The sequence below is a fragment of the Podarcis erhardii genome, assembly GCF_964252035.2.
Source record: "Podarcis erhardii genome assembly, chromosome: 3".
Classification (NCBI taxonomy): domain Eukaryota; kingdom Metazoa; phylum Chordata; class Lepidosauria; order Squamata; family Lacertidae; genus Podarcis; species Podarcis erhardii.
In genome coordinates this window covers 45,146,010-45,169,991 of record NC_138507.1, presented here as the reverse complement: position 1 = coordinate 45,169,991, position 23,982 = coordinate 45,146,010, and the positions used below count along the sequence as shown (strand labels likewise).

General features: G+C 40.1%; 1 protein-coding gene across 3 annotated transcripts in view; it reads left to right on the top strand.

Moving 5' to 3' along the window:
- The window catches only part of EPHA7 (EPH receptor A7), a 169,725-nt gene extending 146,689 nt beyond the window's left edge, over positions 1-23,036 (top strand). For 2 of the 3 annotated variants that reach the window (XM_081856913.1, XM_081856915.1), the window contains exons 10-17: positions 2,683-2,808; positions 5,442-5,627; positions 6,214-6,275; positions 7,461-7,670; positions 10,345-10,494; positions 19,331-19,524; positions 21,227-21,382; positions 22,497-23,036. In XM_081856913.1, coding sequence (XP_081713039.1) covers positions 2,683-2,808; positions 5,442-5,627; positions 6,214-6,275; positions 7,461-7,670; positions 10,345-10,494; positions 19,331-19,524; positions 21,227-21,382; positions 22,497-22,611 — 1,199 coding nt within the window. In that variant the 3' untranslated portion in view covers positions 22,612-23,036. The remainder of the gene's footprint in view (positions 1-2,682; positions 2,809-5,441; positions 5,628-6,213; positions 6,276-7,460; positions 7,671-10,344; positions 10,495-19,330; positions 19,525-21,226; positions 21,383-22,496) is intronic. The other variant, XM_081856914.1, reaches the window with a different exon arrangement.
- Positions 23,037-23,982: the final 946 nt, after the last annotated feature.

The window sequence follows — 23,982 nt, the reverse complement described above, 5'->3', positions numbered from 1 at the left end:
GAAACCATTCCTGCCTCATTCAAGCCTTGCAGGGCACTTTACCTAATAAATGGAAAATAGTAATAGCAATCAGGTTTATCACGTTCTGAGTGCATGTTGTTGTTTTAAAAATGAAGCATTTGCAAATATCCCACTGTTGAAATGAAGCTCCTCTGAAGGATTAGAATCTTAGTAACACCATCTTATTTTAGTTGTAGTGAGGCTCTTCATATCCTTAAAATACTTTAAAGTCTTTTCAATATTCCCTACCGAATGATGTCTGAGAAATAAATGAAATTAAGCGTTTTTTCCCCTTTACATGTGTCTACAGGGAAAGTGAAAGTGCTAGCTGGAGAATGCTTTTCCCCAGCATGCACTATTTTTAGATGATATGTTTTAGGGAAAGAAAATGTAAATAGGTTAACAGCCTAGTATTAATAGTCAGAAACTGAAATTGAAAATAACACTTCATTCCTTCATTGTATCCCTTTCAAGAAATCTAGTTATCCAATATCTAGGGAAGCTTACAGTCTGTCAGAAAAGATTACCAACCATGAAGCCAACCCGAAAGTCTTATGATTTTCATCTTTACTTGACTACATTTTTAGAGCCTTTTGATAAAAAGCATAGTATTTAATTTGATATGATCATTGTTTCTGGGGAGAAACAAAACACAGTCTTGAAGTCACTGACGATTTCCAATTTTGCATCCTTTTGTTCCTGTGGTATACAGAGAATTTTCTTATATGCTAAAACATCAGACTGGATTTTCACAGTAACCTGAAACAGCAATCCTTTTAACTAGCTTTCAGATCACTGAATTTAATAGAATGTCCAGTCTTCCCATTCAATCCCCCTCAACTTTGAATGATCTCAAGTGCTATGTTTTTAAAGGTATAACACAATGGAAGAGTTTAGTCAACCAATTGCAATTTACATTTTGTTTCCTCCTACCATTTTCTTTTCACAATGTCTTTGAATCTGAGGGAGCACTATTTCACGTTGGTATGCCAAGAAAGTGTTGGCCTGTCAAAATGTTTTATGACAGCTTGAATAAAGTACCATCAGAGACCCATTTACGATTCACAAGGTTACCTCCAATCCAGGCTCCTTATCGCAAGCACAAGAAGATGGCTCATTCTCCATCTGCTTGCTTGAGAGCACAATATAGGCAGTTAACCTATTGTTTTCTGCTCTCTTTCCCTTCTGGTTGGGGACGTAAATAAAAAATGAGCCCTTATCAGCTCCAGAAGCTGAGCCATTATTATTATGATTAGCACTAAACCTATTGAAAAATACAGTGCAGCAAAAGTAACCTCTGGGGAAGATGTGAAATAATTTCTTGCAGATCCTCAGTATGCCTATTCAGCTCCGTGGATGACCTCCACATCACTAGCATTCTTTTCCCATGGCATTATTTTTAATAATATAGCTGCTGCAGTTTGAAACATGTGATACCTGCTGAATATGTTGCCCATGACTATTTCATTAAGAGCTTTCTCAAAATTGATGGAATCTGTGTCTGAAAACTTCTTTTCTCAACCCCATATCTTGGTGATTAGGCCATTGTACTGTCTAGGAGAGAGCATTCTGCTTCTTGTATTTCACCCCATAACCTCCCTACCACCACCACAAACAAACCAGTGTGCTCAAACTACAGATGTAACTGTGTCCAAAAGAAACAACATAAACACACCGCTTGCCCTATATTATCATTTACTAATTAAATTTATATATCACCCTTTGTCCTAAAGGGGTTCAGAGCAGCAATTTATGGCTATCCAACATTTGGTCGGGAAGATCAATGTGAAATTCCGAAGGGTGGGGAAACATTGCATTCACTTTCTACAATACCGATCTGCACATTTTCCTACTCACCAGTACACTCACAGTTGGGGAAGATATGATAGAATCTTGTGGATAAACGAAACAAGAGAGAGCCCAAGAAGGTGTATCATTTATATGTCAGAGACACATAAGACTTTCAAAATGTGATGCCACTTTGTGTTAGGGGAAAAAAGAGGTTGGCACCGGTTATATTTCATCTCAGAATAGTCACCTTTCTGATCTCTGCCCTTACAGTATCTTCCCCCTCTTGCTTGGCAAGCCTACCAAAAGCAGGCCAACACCAGCAGCATGAAAATAGGTTGTGAGAAGGCACAGAGGTATCCCACTGCCTCTCCAGCAAGCCACTTACCTCTCTTCAGGAAGATTCAGTTGGGTGGAGGTCTCAGTATATTTTTCAGAACACAGGATGTGGATAAAGGACAGATACTCAGAACAATGAACTTGTTAGAAACATTCACTCCATTCACTCAAGACAATGTAAGTGTAAGGTAGGGATCAGGAACTAGAACTTCCAGGGCCAAATCCGTATCATCTTTTGGCTGTCCCAATTGCCAGCCCACAGTTAATGGAGTGAATAGTGACTGTGGCAGCAGAGCTTGCAGGTTCTACTGGGGTAGAAAGAATTGGGTTTTCACCTTTCACCCCATCTCAGATGGGTTATCCTGCAAAGTTGCTTGCTGACCACAAATGTAAGGAATGGGGAGGTGTTTCCTGAAAAACACCCGTTTGCCTTACCTAGCTGGCTCAACAGGAGCCTCACTGTTCTAGGGTGCGCTCTGCTTAATGAAATTCCGGGATTGGCTGCACAATAAGTGCTTTGCTTCATCACAGTCATGCTTTCTTACATCATTACAGTTAAATTTCCAGGCACCAAAACCTACATTGACCCTGAAACCTACGAGGATCCAAATAGAGCTGTCCATCAATTCGCCAAGGAGTTAGATGCCTCCTGTATTAAAATAGAGCGTGTGATCGGTGCAGGTAAGCTCGCTGTGGCTTCCTTATACAATTCTTCCATTTAGCTCGGATTGAAACTCATACATCATGATGACAGGCAAATAATTATATCTTGCGCATGGAGCTTTTTGCCTATACCAGAGTGGTTAAAAGCACTGGAGCTGCATTTGCTCATAAATGTAAAATAAATAAATAACCAGTCCAGTGGTCCAAAACATGTGTGTGTATTTCTATTTCCTTTTAGGAAAATGAAATGAAAATTGTGTTTTACAAATGCAAATAATGTCATTCCTCCTCACACATTGTTAAGAGAAGGTGGTGCATTTGAGTTAAACACCTGATGGCTATATTTGCATCAATATTTCCATTAAACTCCAAGAGAGGCTTACTTGTGTGTGTCTATATAAAGAATGACATTTGTGTTTGTTATAACTAAAAGCTGGCTTTACAAAATAAGTTTTTCTTTGGGGAATGTCATTGGTGCCATTTTTAAAGTATTTTATTGCTATAAGGAGTCCTCATCTTAGCTCTTGTGAGTGATGGTAATTGTGCTGTCATTACATTGCTTTTCTTCCTTTTTCCCACATACTTAGGCAGTGGTGTTCATGCTCTGGAAACCTGTTTCCATTTGTTTGCATTAATAAGATATGTGACACTTTTATTATTATACTGGTTCATGTAGTGAAATTAAGTATCCATGGGCAAGAAAAATATCAAATACCTGGGACTCCTGGAGGAAACATTCTTTGATTTCCTGTTGTTTTATGCAGTACTTTTAAGTCCTCTTTTCCCCCTCTTTAAATCACTCCTGCAGCAGTGTGACAAGTGCTGTAAATTACATATAATAGCTCTTTTTTGTTGTTTTTTTAAAAGGGGAAGTGGACTCACTTAACTTAATGTGAAAACAGATGAAACCTATACATGCAATGTCAGTGTGTATAAGACTGCAGCCTTAGAAGATGTTAATGATGACATTAACTAAAACTAAATTCATGTACACTCCTGATCCAGAATATTATCTTAAGTCATGCAGCAGTCTGTCCCACTGGAATTCAATGGATGCTCCAATCTTGTTTTTGAGTATCTGCTTTCGGTGCCAGCATAACCACATGCTTTCACTGTAAGCACTTATTTGCAGGCACAGAGGTGAGTAATAACCTTCATGTCCCAGTTCTTAAATTCAGCAAAGGCATTATTATAACATTGTGGAGCAGATCTGACACAATAACTTCATTTTCACCATGCATATAATCTTCCCGCATGAGCTGGAGCCTCCAGGCAAAACAACTGTTCCCATTGATTGATTGATTGATTGATTGAATTTATATACCGACCTATACCCAGAGGTCTCAGGGCAGTTCACAGAACAAAATCAAAATATAAAACTACACTATATATAATCAAAATAAAAATAATACCCTCCCCAAAAGAACCACATTTTAAAAGGGCATAGGATGCTATGCCAAGTTAGCTGCATTGAAGGCCTGCTTCTAGGAAAACTGGATCACCGTTTCTCCATATCCATTCCAGTGATTTTACAGAAGTCAAAGCAGCCCCCTTATACAAAGGCTGCCTCTGAAAAAAAAGCAAGTTTAGATAGGTTCAGAAATTAACCATGGCATTTCCCAAATTAAGAGAAGGCTCATTTTTGAGCCAGTCCAACAACACAAAGCAGGGGTGAGCTTGCTCATCTGTAGACAATAAAATCAATAGCACCTTATAAAACTAAAGTTGTATAAAACCCTTAATTCACAACAAGTGCTCACTGGTTTAGAACTTGACTGAGATAATAGATAAGGGTCTGTGGTTAAATAAGCTTGAGACAGCACAAAACAACAATTTACTTTCCTGTTCTTGTGGAATTCTGATTCAATTTGGTTTTTTAAAAGGAAAATTAATTTTCTGATTGATTTTGTGACTACAAACTCGGAACTCTGCTGACAAACTGAAAGGCAAATATGGAAATTTCAGTCCTGTTGGTGGTGAAGTGTTAAGTGTAGTTGCCTTATTTATATTTCAATTCATGGATCATACTTAGCAAAGACTGTGAGGAAAATGACTGTTGCAACAGCCTGACGATAAAGCAGAAAAATATATACATGGTTTATATCAAGTAAACATATGAAGTATCAGTGTGACAGACAACAGGCAGCATCAAAGATTTACCATGTTTCTCTGCTAATGTGGTACACTCAACTGTGGAGTAAAGGTTCTCAGTTCTGTGAGTGGTTGATTTTGATGACGGCACTATAATCTTCTGTTCCCTGCCAACATGTTTATGATACTCCTGTTGTGCACAACCATTGTGTGCTATACTATTGTCTGTACTATGCTACTGATTGTGCCACCACAGTCCTTCGCTTTTATAGCTTCCTCACGTTGCTATAGAATAGGCTAAAATTTGCTCATTTAGGGCCTGATCTTGCCAAAGCTCTTTTATATTTCTTTGATTTCAACCATGTGCTTAAATATTTTCCATTGAAATTACAGCAGATTGGAGGCATTTAACCTTGGTTGGGTTATGCCCTTGTTGATTTGATTCAAATCTAGTATAACATTAAGTGGGAGTGTTCAGTTGACATCTAAATGCATTGGACATAAGTAATTCTGGTCCTGTATCAGTGATTTCCTAACAGATGACATGTTTTCCATTTCAGGAGAGTTTGGAGAAGTATGCAGTGGGCGCCTAAAGCTTCCAGGCAAGAGAGATGTTGCTGTGGCCATTAAAACCTTAAAAGTAGGCTTCACTGAAAAGCAAAGAAGGGATTTTCTTTGTGAGGCGAGCATCATGGGACAGTTTGATCACCCCAACGTTGTTCATTTAGAAGGGGTGGTTACCAGAGGTAATTAACTACCAGATCTGACCTTTAGACAACATACTAAAAGGCAATACATTGTTACAAAGTTTTCATAGTCAGCAATTCAAAAGACAGAGATGTGCTGCATAGATTAACAGATTTTCTTCTGATGTGTAACTAAGAGAATGCTTAGTTTATGCAACAACATTAGAGAGAGATAGAAATAAGATCAGTGGATTTTGAAAAGATGAAGAACTTTGGAATATTTATTTTTCCTAGTCCCATTTAGCCTCAAATACCATGTAGGAAGATAAGGTTTCTTATGTTCTTTCGTATTATCTGAAGTGCCATTTCCCCAGAATTCTCTTCACACAGCGGGAGTCAGGAGAACGCACTGACATTTTGATTTGTACGGTTTAACTTTTGCGAATCATGACCATATTCTGCACACAGACATTTAAGGGCCTTTTAGATCTCAGTAACAGTTTTAGAAGCTTCAGGAGCACTCATGCCACAACTATTCAGCCCTTCAAAGGAACAACATGTGTTTTATCAGGAGTGGAGGGAACCACTCTGCTCAGATTATGATTCCTTTAAACAAAATGTGCCCCCTTTCTTCTTTCTTTTTTAGGGAAACCAGTCATGATTGTAATAGAATACATGGAGAATGGAGCTCTGGATGCATTTCTCAGGGTGAGTGAATGCTAGAGGGAAACATACATAGCACTTCAAAAATAAAATATATATGCTACCAATTTAGCATAATAAAACATTTTCAGTGTAAAATGAGAACACACCAAACATTAAGAGATCTCTGAATGGTCTCTGAAAAATCAGATTAGAAATTAGAAGACCAGACGGGATCAAACGAAAACATGTTTGGCCATCTAAGTGATCCAATGTGGGACAGATATTGTGGTTTTGATTACCATCATCGAAAGGGACCTGAAGCCATATTGTGGGAACACATGCTTCAAAATCATATTTGTATCTTTTCAACATTGTAGAAAAGAAAGAGTCCTTAAATTAAGTGCAGCAGTAATTCAGAAATGAAGGAAGCATTCCCTCCCCCCAGTCCTAAGAGAGATTTTACAACTTTTTGTGACTGTTTACCATTTATGGTAGACAACTTGCTAAACACTACGAAGTCCAAAAAAGAAAGTACATAACTGTTAGCATCAGTAAGCTAAATCTGCTGCATGGATCCCCAAGTATAATATTGGTAATCATGGGCATAGCCAGAGGGGCAGGGGGGGCAGCTGTCCTCCCCTAGAGCGAGTAAAACAATAGAAATACTTAACTAACTGACCAATCACATCAGTTCTGCCACCCCTAACAAAAATCCTGGCTGCGCTCATGATTGGTATCATAATGTTTCTTCCCATACTCACAACAGCTACTTTCCTATTATGTAGTTCACACTTTAGGAGCATGGAAGCCAGCATAAATGCCATGTAATATATACTCTTGCCCTCAAAATACATTTTTACATAAAGCTAAGAACCAGTATATTCATAGCTCTCATGGAGTAACCCATTCCTCTACCCTTTGGAAAAGGTTTAATGAAAATCAGGATTTACACATATATATTCATATACTAATAGGGTTTCTCTTACGATTGATCTGCTGCTAGGGTGGGAGGTGGGGGTTGACGGACTGCACATGTGAAGCCCAGAGCGACACTTCATGTCTTACATGTGGGCTGTGGGAGGCAAGTCATGCATGAGATGGAGGCACTAATGACATATTACATGTGGAATTTGCAGACACGGGGCTGTGGGAGGCCTGGCCTTAAAGCACCAGGATTTTAACAATGTTGTTATCCTTCCCTCTCAGCTGCTCTAAGACGCATTTCTCTGCTTCTTTCTTTTACTTCAGAAACATGATGGGCAATTTACAGTAATTCAGCTGGTGGGGATGTTGAGAGGAATTGCTGCTGGAATGAGATACTTGGCTGATATGGGATACGTGCACAGGGACTTAGCAGCACGCAACATTCTGGTCAACAGCAATCTTGTTTGCAAAGTGTCAGACTTTGGCCTCTCCAGAGTTATAGAAGATGACCCAGAAGCTGTCTACACTACAACAGTGAGTTGCACATTAAACGGAAAAGAGCACAGTTCGCTCAAGTATATTGTTGCCCATTCCCCACTCCCAGGAGTGGTGAGAATTTCCAAGGGCTGCGCTCCACAAGTCAAGTGACCTTTAGATGAAAAAACACTTGTGACCTGTGGCATTTTTGCATTATTTGTGTTATTTCCAAATACATATGTAGAGCACAGGTGGAGGCAGGTGGCATGCACATTCTTACAAGACGGTAGCACCACTATCCCACATCAGATCTTCAGGAGTGCCCTTATCCAATTCTCTGTTCTTTCTCCCTACCTCCTGTTTTTGTTTCTCACACACAAACTTATTTAGAGAAGTAGGTGTCTGACTTCTCCAAGATCTGATTGCTTTCTAGTATAAAAGTCTCTATCTGCCAGACATTAGCTCCCATTGATGAAACATCATCACTCCAGTATCCTGGGCTAGTAACAAGCAGGGTCTCTTAACAAAGGAATTGCTGGCCAATCATTTAACTGTGAGAGTTAATATAAAGAGTAATATTGCAATAGAACTCCATGCAAGACTCAGTAGAAATGGGGGGGGGGGCGGAGACTGGGATTGAGGGGGCAAGCCAGGAGCACGTGGTAAAGATGGCACAACTAAAATAAAATGTGAATCCCACCTCACTAATTTAAAAAGATAAATAATCCCATTAATCTCAAACTCCTTGAAAAATACTTTCTCTTGAGTTCAGCAGGTGGCTGTCCTCCTTTGATACACACCTGTTCTAGCAGTATACATTTTCCAATCCACACACATCAAAAGTTCTCTTTCATGTGAGACCAGTGCTGAAAAGTGGCAGCATGGAATATAGGTGGGAGCTATGGATAACAGGTTGCAGTTGGGAGACTATTCTGCCACAGTCCACACCAACGCTGATTACCAAGACAGACCAAAATGTACCTGTTAGGAACAAGGGCAGAGTCAACTGTTAATGCCAGGGGTGGGAAAGCTTTTTCAGCCCAAGCCTGAGGGCTACATTTCCTCATAAAAAAAATTCCAGTGGCCAGCTGTCAGTAATAACAGAGGACAAGGCCAAAGCATTCACATCCTCCACCCATCCACTAAACCGTCTCTTCTGTCCTGCTTCTGATTCCCCCTGCCCTTCCCCATGCAGCACTTAAGAGTTTAAAACATGCTCCTATTGGCACAAATGAAAACCTAAGTGCTGCTTTGGGGTGACTTTCACGTGGGTTTCAGCTCATGGAGAGGTGGGAGTTAGGCTTCCCTCCACAGATGCAAACCTCCCCCCCCCAAAAAAAAGATTCCATGCTGCATAGCATTTCTGCTTTTAAAAGCTTGTATTGGTACCAGTGAAAGTGTTTTGTATTTAAGCATAATTGCTGCAGGTATTGCAGTACAAAGGGAGGGTTACTCCTAGCACCTAACCACCCCTCCCTTCCTGACAGAAATGCAAGCTTTCTAAAAGCCTAAATGCTGTGGGGGCAGGGTGAAGAGAGGAGGCTGTGCGTTGGATGGAGAGGCCCTACAGGCCACATTTAGTCCATGCGCCAGAGGCTCCTCACCAATGGGTTTAACTAATCAAGTAAACATGTTAGCACATGCAGCGGTGGACCTAGCCGCTCGGGCACCCGGGGAGCAGGGCAAGCCACCCAGGGGGAGCGATCGGCGCCCATTGGGGGCAATTGGCATCCCGGGGTGGTGGTGCAGCAATCCGCACAGGAGGGAATTTGTCACACACACACCCCTCAGGGATGACACTCGACCGCCCCCCCCCTTTCATACACCCCTGAGCACATGTGAACAGCAGCTCTCACTATGCAATTTGGGACAATTGGCTTGAAATAATTCCTGTTAATAATCCTAAACTGACTCAGAGTCTCGGAGTAAAGGTGCCAGTGTAAAAACTAAAGGGGGGGGGAGTGAAAATTCATGCTCATTAGCAAGCTCATTACAATACAAAAGGTGTGGTAAGTCAGGTGTCCTGCACAATAATTTCCATCATCAGTGACCATTCTGGCTGGTGCTGATGGCAGTTGGAGCTGAAGAACATCTGCAGTGCCAAAGGTTCCCCTACCCTAAAATACAGTACCTGTGGAGCTTTCTCCAGTGCTCAAGGAACGTGAGTATTAATGTCATTGGCCCACAGGTGCAATGATTGCTGCTGTCCTCTGCCAAATGCTGGATTATGGCATCTGCACACCACTCTCCCAGCCCAGTCCTCTAATGGATGTTTTTATATTCTCTTGAGCTCCCTGAATGATGGAAAACCAACATGTTAAGAAGGAGAAAGTGCATATTTAATTGTGGAGGTTCTCAGTACATTACAAACTAGCGTATTGGGAAGATGTCAAGAATAAGAAAAAGTTTCTTCCTGATATTCTAGTTTTCCATGTATAATAAACATTTATATCTAGTTATATTTAACCATGTCATCCTTGCAATGATCTGAAGTGGTGCAGCCCAGTAGTAGCTGCTCTGTATATCATATAGGTTGACTCTGTAGGAGGGAGGAATGGCTATAATCTGTGAGATGATGTAAGATTTAAAGAAGCACAGGTATAATTTACTTCCTCGGTTTTAATTTTCTTTTATGATTGCAAGAAGATCTAACAAGCTGCCTGTCATCTAATGCTTTCATGTATGGATGGTGTTACTGTAAGTTTGTTTCAGAAACTTTCTTTTTCCATAGGGTGGAAAAATACCAGTAAGATGGACAGCTCCTGAGGCCATACAGTATCGCAAGTTTACATCAGCAAGTGACGTATGGAGTTATGGAATAGTAATGTGGGAAGTCATGTCTTACGGAGAGAGGCCATACTGGGATATGTCAAATCAAGATGTAAGTTCCAAAAATGCATGTTCTGTTTCTTCTAATGCACAGCGCTGGATAATAGAACTTGCAAATGATATATGGATTAGGGTTTTCTCTCTAGCAACACACCGAAAGACTTGAAGAACTAATATTTATATTATAAAAGGGAAATAGAAACTTATTTTGGAAAGTTATAAATTTATTAGCACTAGCCAGCTAGTGGGAAGCCAGCTCAAGGGCTCCCACTAGTGCACTGGAGTTTGACCACTTCCTCCTCCAAATCCACTCTGGAGTGTGTGTGAGGAAGGGGTGATTGTTCCATCCGGCAAATAGAAATGCTTGCGCTGACAGAACAATTGCATTAATGTGATGCTGAATTCCACATATTGTTTTAATTATCTTTTTAGCTACATCTCTATTACTTTATCATAAATACTGGTGCTAGCTGTTTCATTATTTTATAGTTCATTAATAGGGCATAGCAAGCAGCATACACAGAAAGAGACTACATAACGCATAACCTAGTAGGCAAATAGCACAATCCTGCACATGTCTACTCAGAAGTAAGACCTATTGAGTTCACAGGTAAGTGTGTAGAGGACTGAGCCAAAAGCTGGGATAAGGGTCAGTTATGATGTTCAGGCTTTTCCAGCCATTGTTGCCTTTAAAAGGTAAAGGTACCCCTGCCTGTACGGGCCAGTCTTGCCAGACTCTAGGGTTGTGCACTCATCTCACTCTATAGGCCGGGAGCCAGCGCTGTCCGCAGACACTTCTGGGTCACGTGGCCAGCGTGACAAGCTGCATCTGGCGAGCCAGCACATCACACAGAACACTGTTTACCTTCCCGCTGGTAAGCGGTCCCTATTTATCTACTTGCACCCGGGGGTGCTTTCGAACTGCTAGGCTGGCAGGCGCTGGGACCGAATGACGGGAGCGCACCCCGCCGCGGGGATTTGAACCGCCAACCATGTGATCGGCAAGTCCTAGGTGCTGAGGTTTTACCCACAGTGCCACCCGCATCCCTATTGTTGCCTTTAGACATCTTAAAAAGTCACTCTTGGTGTTTGGAGACCTCTGAAAGCAAGTTGGCAAGGACATGCAAGGGCACTTTGGATCCTAGACAGTTTTGGGGGTTTTGTTAAAGCCCACAAATTCTGTAAGTTTCAACAACACCATTACAAACCCCCCAAAACACTAGCCTATTAATCATCCTCTTCTAAAACTTAGAGAGAGGGAGTAATGAATAACTATTCATCCATAATAGCTGATTTCTTCTCAACATTTTACAACTGAACCTTTATTTATTTTTAAAATGATATTTATTAAATTTTCCAACAAGAAAAAAGGTTACAAAAATAGTAAAAAAAGAATACAGAAAATACAAAACCAGAAAAGAAAAAAAATACAAAATACAGAAAAAAAGGAAAAATAAAAACAGGTTAAAAACAAATCCCTCTTTCTCTGTCTTATAATTCATTTACTTATTTCCATGACTTCCTCACACCTCCCTCCTTTGTATTCCAATTCAAATAGTTAATTCAGCAATTTTTTCCCTCTTTATTTTATCTTAATTCTTTATCTTAAACATATTATATCATTCTATTTTTCATCTAATTATCAAACCATTTTTTGCATATTCCTTTTTAACATTATTGTTAGAAATCACTTCGTTTCATTCCTACTTCATTTTAACATCCATTAATCTTACACTGTTTCTGCAAATAGTCCTTAAATTTCTTCCCATAAAGTTTCAAAATTTAAACCATATTTATACCTAACTTCTTCAAACCTTTCTACTAACGCCAATTATTTCCTTTCCAGCAAATTCCCTGTTATTTCATTAATATCAAACTAATTCCAAAAATAAATAGAAATTCTCCTCAAATTTTTATCCAACGTCCCTTCTTCCTGGTTTCGGGTTATGTCAGTCCTTTCAAATCTCACGTCCAGTCCATCAATCTGGTGTTCTAATATCAGAGGCTCTTAAGTCTCTTCCATGCCCCCTCTGCAGATTTTCTTGTTCCTGTTTATTCTTGCACCCTTCCCTGTCCCTTGTTGGTTTCTTTCGTAATTTCTTCCCTTTCTCCTTGGGAGGTGGGCTTCCGGGGAACTCCAACCGGTAATAATCTCCATTTTCTTTCATCAGGCTAGCACATTCCCCAGAGTCCCACTCCCCCAAATTAATTTTGTAATCCAAAAAGTAGTTGTTCCAGAAGTAGTTGTCAACCCGTTCCAAAGTCCCGCCAGAGCTGAGAGCTTCCTTAACTCCAAACACTTCCAGAGACACACCATATTCAATCTTGCAGTACTATGGCTTTTGGTCATGCAGGACTTTAGGTTTCTCCATCTGTGTCTTTTGAAGTACAATCACAACCTCTTCCGTCATCATCTGCCCTTGAACTTGCCCTGTCAAGCCAGTTTCCTGAGTTAGTTGTTGTGGAGCTTCTTTATCCTTATTTTCTGTTAGTTCATATTTACTGGCTACAACAGACATAAAGTCTAGCTTTTCATTCATTAAGTTCATTTTCTCATGCAGCTGCTGTAGCATAGCATTTATTCTGCCAAGGTCAGACAACAAGATTTCTTCCCGGCACATTGCTGTTCAAGGTCAGGTGGCTGGTCCCACGGTCTAATTCCCAGAATTGTAGAGTTTCACTATAAACTGCAGCAACAAGTTGACAAGCTCCCTCTAGGGGACAATTTCAGTTCACATCCATCTTTAAAATGTATCCAACAAAGGAAAATTTACTTTCAGTTTTCAAATACTTTGTTTCCTTAACATGCAAAATGCAGAAAGCGGCATTAAAGTTAATTTGTTTCTCTTCTTTTTGTTATCTGTCAAAAGTAAACCACTTTCAGTCGATGGGCATCTCCAAAACTTTCTGTCCTGACACCCCGTCCCCAGGTTTGGGACGACGGAGACTTATGTTCCTTTACACTCTCCCCGAAGGCTTAGAAAATCAGAGATTTTTCCCCCTTTCCCCCTGCTGTCGAAGGGGGGTTTTTTGTTTATGAATGCAGGAAATTTCAGTCGTTAAATCAATTTTCCAGGCTAATTAGCTTATAAAGTCTTTGCTTCAGTCTATTTACAAAGCGGAAGGCGGACTTCCTGTTTAGACCTTCCCGCTTCGTGCCTAATTCATAAATTTTGTAGTTTTCTTAATCAAATCTTCCGTTTTTACTCACGGGAATTTTTTGAGTCCAATTATCATCAGGAGAAAGTCAGCGCTCTCCGGTGATGGCTGCGCGGCTTCCCTCCGTGAAAGTAGCAATCAGTTTGATGCACCGTGCTGCTCACCCCACTTTGCTCCAGGGCCCCAAAAAGGGGTTTCCTGGCGAGTAGGAGAGGCGCTCTTGGTGCTCTGCCGAACCCCACGTCCCCAGGCTCCTCCGCCTGGGGTTTCTAGTGGGCCCCCACCTTCACCGCGGTGGGAAGACCCAACTTTCACGGAGCCCGCTCCTCCAGTCGGAGGAACTCCGCCATTCACCGATGGCGCTAACCCGGAAGTCCTACAACTGAACCTTTATTCCATGTTGTCTTCAGTGAAAATAATATAATCCTACAATGAGAAAACAAACCCTTTTCATAACACTATATGCATCCTCATTCTAGGTAGGACTTAGGCTGTCACTTTTATCCCTTACAAAACAGGAAAAATGAAAACATGTAGTCATCTGCACACCCTTGATCTTGGCCTAGGGCTTGTTTACACAGGTGCAGATTGAGGGCTTGTTTACATGACACCCAATCTAGCCCTTACAAGAGTATTTTAGAGCAGATTCTTGTGTATGGAAGTTCCCTGTGACTAACCCTTTTGAAGAGAATTATTCCTTGAACAGGGTAGCCATTTTCACAAGCAAGTAGGGAGGGGACTTGGCTTTACCAAAGCTTTAATTTTAAGCACAAAGGTCCATGGCTGTGGAACAGAGCTATATCTAAATTAGTTCTTTATTTGGACACAAAATATTTCTTCAGATCAATAGACTGTATAGTTTGGCCTAAGTTACAAACTTACTTACAATTGTAATCTGAGCTTCTAGTGACAATGCTACCTCCAGGAGCATCCCCAAGCTGTTCTTTTGGCAGGAATGCAACTCCATTCAGAACAGGCCATCTCCCTGGCTCCTAGACGCTGGTGCTGCCCACCATTCCTGCCTCCAGCTAGTAGGAATTCAGTCTCAGTTTATAAGCCCTTATACAGCTCAACACCCCCAGTACTGGTCCAACATCTAAAGAGCTTCTCCTTATTCCCTGGATGACTTCTTCCAGTGCCTTCATATAAATGTTAAAAGGTATGAGAGACAAGATGGAACTCTTGCTGAAATCCTCAGATACATGAGAGGTTAAATGCACGGCTGACCACAAGCTTTGACATTGATTCAACAAGGAAGACACCTCCTGCACCTTCCCTTTGAAGAGAACATGGCAAGTACAGCTGTTCGTATGTCCCAAGACTGGACGGATGAATGGGCATATTCCTCTGTGTGGGCTGGCTCTGTGAAGTTTGTCTGCACCAGTGCTGGCATCTCCATGTCCAAAGAGATGGAGGTGAAGTTAGGGCTGCTTTAGCATCATGCTAAACCTCTAAATCTGCTCTGCAGGGTAAAGAGACACTGCCCCGTCCCCTGAAACAGCAGGCAGGGGAAGGAGAGGGGGACAAGTAGAATGCTTGTGCCAAGGTAGGGTTGGCACAGTACAAATGTGCTGGTGATGCCAATATGGTGCTCCTCCCGGGGCATTTCCACCATGCCAACCTTGCCACTGCTCTCCATCCCAGTATGCTGCAGTGACTCAGCTGGACAGAAGTCAAATGAGCAGTGCTGCCCTACCACATGGCCTTCTGCTGTGAAAAACAAAGGATTCGGGAGAATTTCTCAATACAGGGAGGCCAATATTTGATGCAATGTGTGCTCTTTCCCTTAGTATGGTACTATTAGCTACTCTGGTTTCAACTTTATTGCCATTATATAAAATATGGGAATCAAACTGCAGATACCAAGTGAATTTTCATTTAGAAATAAGTGTATGTGTGTGTGTAAATAAATGACGAGAGAAATCATGTTATTTCCCTGTTGTTTTTTAAAAAATGATTGACAGCAGAGAGTACTGTTTTTGGTGCGTTTTTTTTTCTAATCTACCATATAAAATCTAAATGATGAGTCAGTTTGGCAGAGAGCAAAGTTGTTAATATTTGACAGGTCTCAGTGTCAGAGATTTCATGGACTGTCAAAATATGGGCAAACAAGTCCTTGGGGCAGGGAGAGAGAAATATTTACATTCCCTCGACACCCAGTCGAGTTTCATTCCTTTTGACACCTTCCTTCTGTACTAGATTCAAACATAAAAGGTGTCTGACAGGAATATAAGATGCCTCAAAGGCAAAGCTTACCTATCTTTCAAAAAAGACATAAGGAAAGAACTGTTAGGAGAAGGGAAAGCAACAGACAAAATCAGTATTTTCATACTTCTTGCTGAAATTTTGCATTGGGCTTAATGTTTGGGCTCAATTTGTAAATAGGTAAACAGAGCAAATTGTCTGACAGTGAGAACAACATACCAGTTATATTCTAGTTAGCATTTAAATTATTTCCTGCTCAGCTGAAATGAGGTTTTCAGTGCAATCTTGCACATGTCTATTCAGAAGTATGTCCCATACACTTCAATAGGGCTTACTTCCAGGCAAGTGCATTCAAGAATGCAACTTAAATATTTTAAGCCTGGTAGGATGGGATGGGATGAGGATGTGTTGAACTACTGCTCTACAAACTAAGCAAATCAGAAAAGAAATGATAAACAAGCACAAGGGATAGTTGTGACATAGAACAATAGAATTGTGAACCCCAAGAATCAGCCAGTCCAACCCCCTGCAATGCAGGACTTACAGCTAAAGCATCCATGACAGATGGCTATCCAACCTCTGCTTAAAAACCCCCAAGGAAGGAGCGTCTACCACCTTCCAAGCGTTCCATTGTCAAGCAGATCTTACCATGAGAAAGTTCTTCCTGATGTTTAGTCAGAATCTCCTTCCTTGTAACTTGAAGCCATTGGTTCACGTCCTACACTCCAGAGCAGGCGAGGCAAGTGGTACCTAAATAAAGTATGTAGTATTCTCATTAATTTAGACTAAAGCTACACTTTTACAATCGGGTTTCACACAATCACGTTAACTGCATTTTGTGTCATTTGTATTCACCCGTACAGTATGTAAAGTGGAGTAAGTCAGATGAGAGGGACTAATTTATTTAATCTGGTTTCATATGGCAAGACAAAGATGGGTTGGAACCTATTTTCCTACTGAAATAGGTAGTGTTCTTATCCAGTTTACATGGCTATAAATTGATTTAAATATATATTCACTCCTTAAAATAGAGTATGTGCTGGAACTAAGCCAAATAATGTGAAAAATTGACCTCATACCATTTGTTGTGGTGGTAGTTTTAGTGCATCTTGTCGGTCCCCATCATTATGCTTTGACTTTAAATCTTAGAATCACTTACCTTATTTCTCTCATTCAGAATGGTCTTAAACAAAAACAATTTGAATTTCTGGTTTTATTTGTTCAGTGTTCATGTATAAAAGAAGTATAAGATTTTTCCTTTTTTTTAAAAAAAAAAAGGTGAACCATTAACTTTTGCTGTTAGTCATTTCTCAACACCATGGAATTTTCTACAATCAAGAAAATATATTTGCCATCATGCCTGCTAATGCATATTTTGTTGCACTTTCTTCTTTCATTGCTTCACTTTTGCTTTCTAGGTGATATGTTCTGCCATGGTCATGTTTTGGATTTCTAGATCACTTGACGGCAATCAGTCAAATAATTGTGTTCCAATTACTGTGAGAGATTGACAAGGCGTGTCGTATTTGTATTTCTCTCATCTCTAATTCCTTTGGAAATTCTGTGGAGTAGTCACAATTTATTAATAAGTGTCTGAGTTGAATTTTCATCATAAACACATTTTTAGTTCGAAGAGCATAATTACTGCATCATCATTTTGAATAATTACATGCACATACAGAGAGAGAGAGAGACTGACTTTCCACATGTATACCTTACACAGTTCTGAACTCTGCAAATTTCAGATTTGAAAAAATTGATGTTTAGCCCAAGCTAAACATCAGAGCTCCAGGAATCTCTGCGTGTTTTATCCACACTCACCTATTACCATGCATAATAGAGTTATAGAATAAGAAAACACAAAATTACAGCCATTGAAATGCCTGTGGCCTGAGAATGAACACGTTAGATAACATTAACCTTAGCATTATGGATATGATATTATTTGAAGTAAAACTGCAACAACAAAAGTGGTTTGTGACCTTTCAGTTTGAATGTGGAGTACCCTCCAACTTTGCAAGTGTATGAGAGCTCAGGATTCAGCTGTAGGTTTCCACTCAGAAGAGGGAAGGTGATATTGACTATTTTCTTCTCTCCCTGGCAGCTACCACAGCTTCCAAAAAAATCTCTTCTAGAGGATCCCACAATCTATTAAAAATTTTTTTTGCAGGTGGGGAGGTGCTGGTGTCTGTAGCCGAGGGACACACACAATTTCTTTCCCCCTCTTATGTGAGTGGATGCTTCCTTTGGCACAAAAGTGATAGGAGCGCTAAGTTACAATCACCCCATGTTTTCAAACGTTTACAATATTTGCAGCCTGCATCCAATAGGATTTTGGCTTCCTCCGTTCATATATATGTCATTGATGCCTGTGTATATGCCATTACACATTGTTATACTTTTCTGCAGTGCACTGGGAGATTTTGAAAATTCTTGGAGTCTACTTTTCATTCTTTAAAATCCTCCTTCAATTCACATTCCGACATGCGTATATAATATATATTGAACAAAAGCTTTGAATTCTCACCAGCTTTTATTTATCATGACAGCTTTATATCCTAGGGTTAACCCCAGAAGAAAGCCCCAAGGTTGGCTTTCTCTGTAGACTGCTGCAAAGGAAAGAGTCCTGTGCTACTTACTCCTGAGGAACAAGCACTCTTCCTTAGCAATTCTAACACAGTTATGTCTGTCGATATTTGAAATACCCACCCCACCCTGAAACAGTATTTTAACGCTTTATATAACTTTTTTTTTAATCAGCTCATTGCTTCCCATCATGGTTTCTTATCCTGTCCTAGGGGCATTTAGCATTTTCCTATAATTATTTTCCCCTCCCTCTTTTACTTAAACCTCAAATGAGTTTTGCTAGAAAATCAAGCAGTGGTTGTAACTCTTCCTACAGACATTAACTGCCCTGCACCATATCACAACATGCCACATTTTCTTATTAATAATGGACTTTCCTTCTCCTGATTCATTAAGATATTACGCAACCAAGCTATGCTTATACATGTCACATTGCATTCAGATCCAGTTGTGCCCACTGTAAGGGTGAATATTAAGGGAAAGTGCTTTTTTAGAAAGTACCTTTTATGTACAGTGATTTCCAGATACTTTCCTTGCATAGCATGCACCAATGCCTAAACCTCTGTTCATTTAAATGCTGTGTGTATTCCTGGAGGGGAAATGAAGGGGGGGGGGAGCTTTTGGGCAAATGCTGTTGCCTTCAAAGAGCATCTCCATGTATCAATTTATCAGCTGCACCCTTGGTGAATTTAATTGCTGTTTCCTGCTGCTGATTTGACTAGGTAATGCAACCATGTTCTCAGCATACACCACAGAATAATCTGTTTAATAAGCATGGAAAATAAAAACAAGTTTATTATACAGCAACATGAATGCATGTGTCAAAACAACAGGCTCTGTTTGAAAGATACATTTCATAAAGCTTTGATTGCTTAATTTGCCTGCTTGATTCTTCATGGGCCGTAAAAAATTCAAAACAACGTTGTTTTGTCTTTTAGGTTATAAAAGCAATTGAAGAAGGCTATCGCTTGCCAGCACCCATGGACTGCCCAGCAGGCCTTCACCAGCTGATGCTAGATTGCTGGCAGAAAGAGCGTGCGGAAAGGCCAAAGTTTGAGCAAATAGTGGGCATTCTGGACAAGATGATTCGGAACCCAAACAGCTTGAAAACCCCTCTGGGAACCTGTAGCAGGTAAGTTACTGGTGCTGTTTCTAAGTCGTAGGCCAGATTTTTAGGCTGTATTTCTTCATTCAGTTCAGCTGCTGTTATCCGCTTCAGGGTGTACAGAAACATTCCCTGTTCAGGCTGCCTTTACAAAGATAAACCAGCAGATACTCTAGACTGTGCTGTGTGTTGCTTGTCATAAAACTAGCAGGAACTGAACGGAGTAACCTGAACAGCTTCCATGTTTTGAAAGAAGCAGAAACGCCACTGTATGATTTGAATTTACCTGATTTGCTACAGTTTGTTTAGCACAAAGCAGCTTCCAACAAAATTGCTGTAAAATAATTTACAAAAACATGAAGTTTTAACTGCTGCTCTTTACTGTTTTATTGTTGCTCTGTTGGTAGAAATATGCAGCAGCTAGCAGCTACAAAGGCCTAGACTCAGCCATATGAAATGTATTTATTCATTTACTGTATTTAGAGCCCATTCTTCACCAAATGATCCAAGGCCAGAAATTCAACAAAAAAATTAAGAGATACTTAACAATATTTCTAAAATATTGTGTGTGGGTGTGTATGTACATACACTACACACAAGCACTAGATGCTGTATTGGCTATATTTTACTCCATGTTAATTTTTGTCAAATCCAGAAATACCCACTTAAAACCACAATGTATAATCTTCAAAATTCCAGCATATTTCTACTGAAGTAAATGGAGCTGTTCTTTGGTTTGCATATATCAGACCTATTTATCTTCAGATCTCTTTTTATTTATAATAATTAATCTCTGATTCTTTTGATTTTTATAATTATTTAAAATTGTATTGCACGTTTCTGTATTTGGAAGGAAGTCTCTCTGTGGTCAGTGAGGCTTACTGCCACATAAGTGTGCATTCTAGAAGGAAGGTTTTCTGGTTGTCAGGTGGGCACAAGCTACACAGGGACTACGATTTTACCCATAAAAAATTTGGGTCATGCAAAAAGGCTATCAGAATCAGCACAGGTTGTACAGCCAAAATGAGTTGATATCACATGGATAAAAGAAAACCTGCTTCTTGGCATCTCTTTTCCCAGACATCGCATTCTAAAGAACCTCAACAAGAAACAAAGCCAGCCTTCAGAGAAGATATTTAGCTAGACCCAGTGCCAGAAGTCAGATCATAGTTGCCACATTTCTCTATGTCTTTTCTTCCCTTTGACCAATCTTCATTTGATCACAAAATGTTTGGAGCGAGGCTTTCCTCTTGTGTGAATTTTTATAGAGTCAAATCTCCATTGTGTGTATAAGACATAGCACACTAATTCAAATAAGAAACAATAATACAATCAAACCTCGGTTCCCAAATGCCTCTGTTATCATACGTTTTGGCTCCCAAATGCCGAAAACCCAAACATCCGACACAGCTTCCGCTTGAGTGCAAGAAGCTCTTGCAACCAATCGGAAGCCATGCCTTGGTTGTCGAATGTTTTGGAAGTTGAACGGTCTTCTAGAACGGATTACATTTGACAACCAAGGTATGACAGTAACCCTAGTAGGTAACTAGTGAAAAAGAAGGGGGATTGTTGTTGGAACTGAACAATGTGGACAAAGCCTTATGTGCTTGCTGTGCCTTTAACCCAATTGGATATGATTTGTTCCTACTCCTATCAGGCAATATAAATGCTCTCTAGTGTTGTAATTTCTCTTAAAATATAATAACTTTCTGTTTCCCTTCCGATCTAGGCCAATCAGTCCTCTTCTGGATCAGAATACACCTGATTTCACTACATTTTGTTCTGTAGGAGAGTGGTTGCAAGCCATCAAGATGGAAAGATATAAGGATAACTTTTCAGCTGCAGGTTACAATAACCTTGAGACAGTAGCCAGGATGACTATTGAGTAAGTGATTTGATTTTCATGTGATTATGATGGCTGATGTTTTAAATAGGTGTTACCACAATAGCTTTCACCATGGCCCAAGCTATCATCATTTCCTCACCAAGTCTGGAATGAGGAGTAGAGGCATTTTTTCTCCTAGAGGTCCTTTCCCTACCACCACTATCAATTCACACAAATTGCTCTAATTATTTAAACATGTTGTTTAAAAATAAAGGAAAGGCAGGTGCACAAAAGAGGAGTCAATAAGAACCCTAAAAACATATTGTAGCAGAGCCAACCTGCATAAAAATATTGGGATCTCCAGACATGTCCACCACTCACTCTTTAGTCCCAGAGCAGTAACCAGATTTTAAGGTGGTCTGAATCCTAGAACTGCTTTGACAATTACCTAGACAGTGTAGGGCCAGGGTAACCAACATGATGTGCTCCAATTGTTGTATACCAGCTCCCATCACCCCGACCATTGGCCATGCTGGCTGGGGCTGATGGGAGTTGGAGTTCAGCAACAGCTGCAGCCCATCATGTTTACTCCTGATCTAGGGCAATCCAGAAATTCTGATAATTGTAGTGAGCTGTGACTCCTAATCACCCCTTGTAATAAAGAGGAGGGGAATTTGCAAAATTTAAAGAGTTATTGTGCTCATAGGTTTCTCTAGCTCTGAATAATAAGAATCACAGAATTGTAAAGTGTATAAGGCAGGAAAACGCGTTGGAGGGGACTACAAAGGTCATCTAGTTCAATCCCTGCAGTGCAGGAATCTCTTTGCCCAACGTGGGGATCGAGCCAACAACTCTAAGATTAAGAGTCTCTTGCTCTACCAACTGAGGTCCTCCAGATTTTGCTGGACTACAACTTCCATCATCCCAAACAATTTTATTAGAATTGGAGATTGCTCAATGCTTAGATACTCTATGATTAAGTGGTATATAAATTCATAAAATAAACCAATATAAACCATAAAACAACCACCAGAAAATCAGGCCTAAGTATACTGACATCCCGGATGTACAAAATATCATTCAGTTCTGTGAATTGTGCTAATGTTTCTTTTTTGTCCTCATACACTGACAGTCAAATGCCTAACCTTGAACCTTTCTCTTCCCTTTCCACCAGCGATATTATGAGCTTAGGCATCACGTTGGTTGGCCATCAAAAGAAAATCATGAGCAGCATTCAGACTATGAGAGCACAAATGTTACATTTGCATGGCACTGGCATCCAAGTGTGATAAACGCTTCTCCCTTACGAGGGAGGTGACAGACTTGAGAGAACAGTGCCGGCCTTCGATCTACATGAAGTGCTGCTAGAAGACACATGATTTTCTGGGTCCTTCCTGCAGACCACAGAAGGCCCACAAGAAGCACCTACAGACTTGAACTCCTAAGTGCCACCAGAAACTTACTTAAAAAGGGAATATGGATCCACTGATGGCAGCAACGAAAGCAGTGACAATAAACAAAGTACTACCTGAAACACCTACGAACACCTTGAACTCTCTAACCTCCTTTTTATCTAATGGACTTTTTAAATTGTACATAAGGGATTTTGAAAAAGAAAGAATATATTTGTCAGATAAAAATCATATTATTGCTAAAGTCAACAAAATATTTTCCTTAAACCTTTCATTTCAAACTTTTTTCCCCCAAAAAAGAGGGGGAAAAAAGAATCAGTTGTGTTGATTTGTCATGTAGACCTTCTTTTAATGTAACATTTATATATTTGGACCTTCTTAGTGCTAAGCATATGACGCATTATTACACTGGGGACTTTTGAAAGATTGTATGAATTTCTACAGACTCAAGAGGTGTAACTGAGAAATGTGGATCTGACCGCTGGGTTGGGTGAAATGGAGTTGCGGGGTAGGGTTTGCTTTATGAAGTTTACTTCGGTCTGTTAATTCCGCACCACATTTATGTGGTTTGCTAATTGGCAGGAAATCAGGAAGGGAAAAAAAAGACATTGCCAAGAGTTCTGATATTTTTGAAAATAATTTTGTATGATGGAAATGAATAAAACGGAGAACCTAGCAATAATGTTCCCTTAAAATGCCCAGGCACTTTAAAAGAAAAGGCTTGAAAGATGACTTTAGGAAGTTGCCTGGGTTAAATATAAGCTGTACATCTGCAACTTTTAAATTGTTAAGACCTCTTTTGCTGAATAATTGATTGTAGTAGGTGTGTCAAAGCAAAAACAAAACAGGTACAGTACTGTAGTGTTGCCTAGCCTTTTAATCAGAGCACATTGGTGTCTATTGCTGTTGTTTCTTTCTTTAATTTTTCAAGATTCCACATTAGAAGGTCTAGGAAAAATAACTGGCATATGGTTAATATGAGATTAAGTTGAATGTAGTCCCTCCTGCAAAAATAAACATCTGGGGGTGCAATCCAGAGAACAGAAGGCATACCTACATCCCACTGAACTCAGCATTTAATTGAGACTAATTTTTACTGGTTTCAATTGGGACTTAGTCTCGAAAAGATGTTACCACATTCTGTATGGAGTCCCAGCAATTTCAATGGGGCCCGAGTGCAGCTAACTTTCTCTGGATTGCACTCCTCCAGTGTAAGCCCTAATACAAGTGAATGAGAGGTGAACAGCA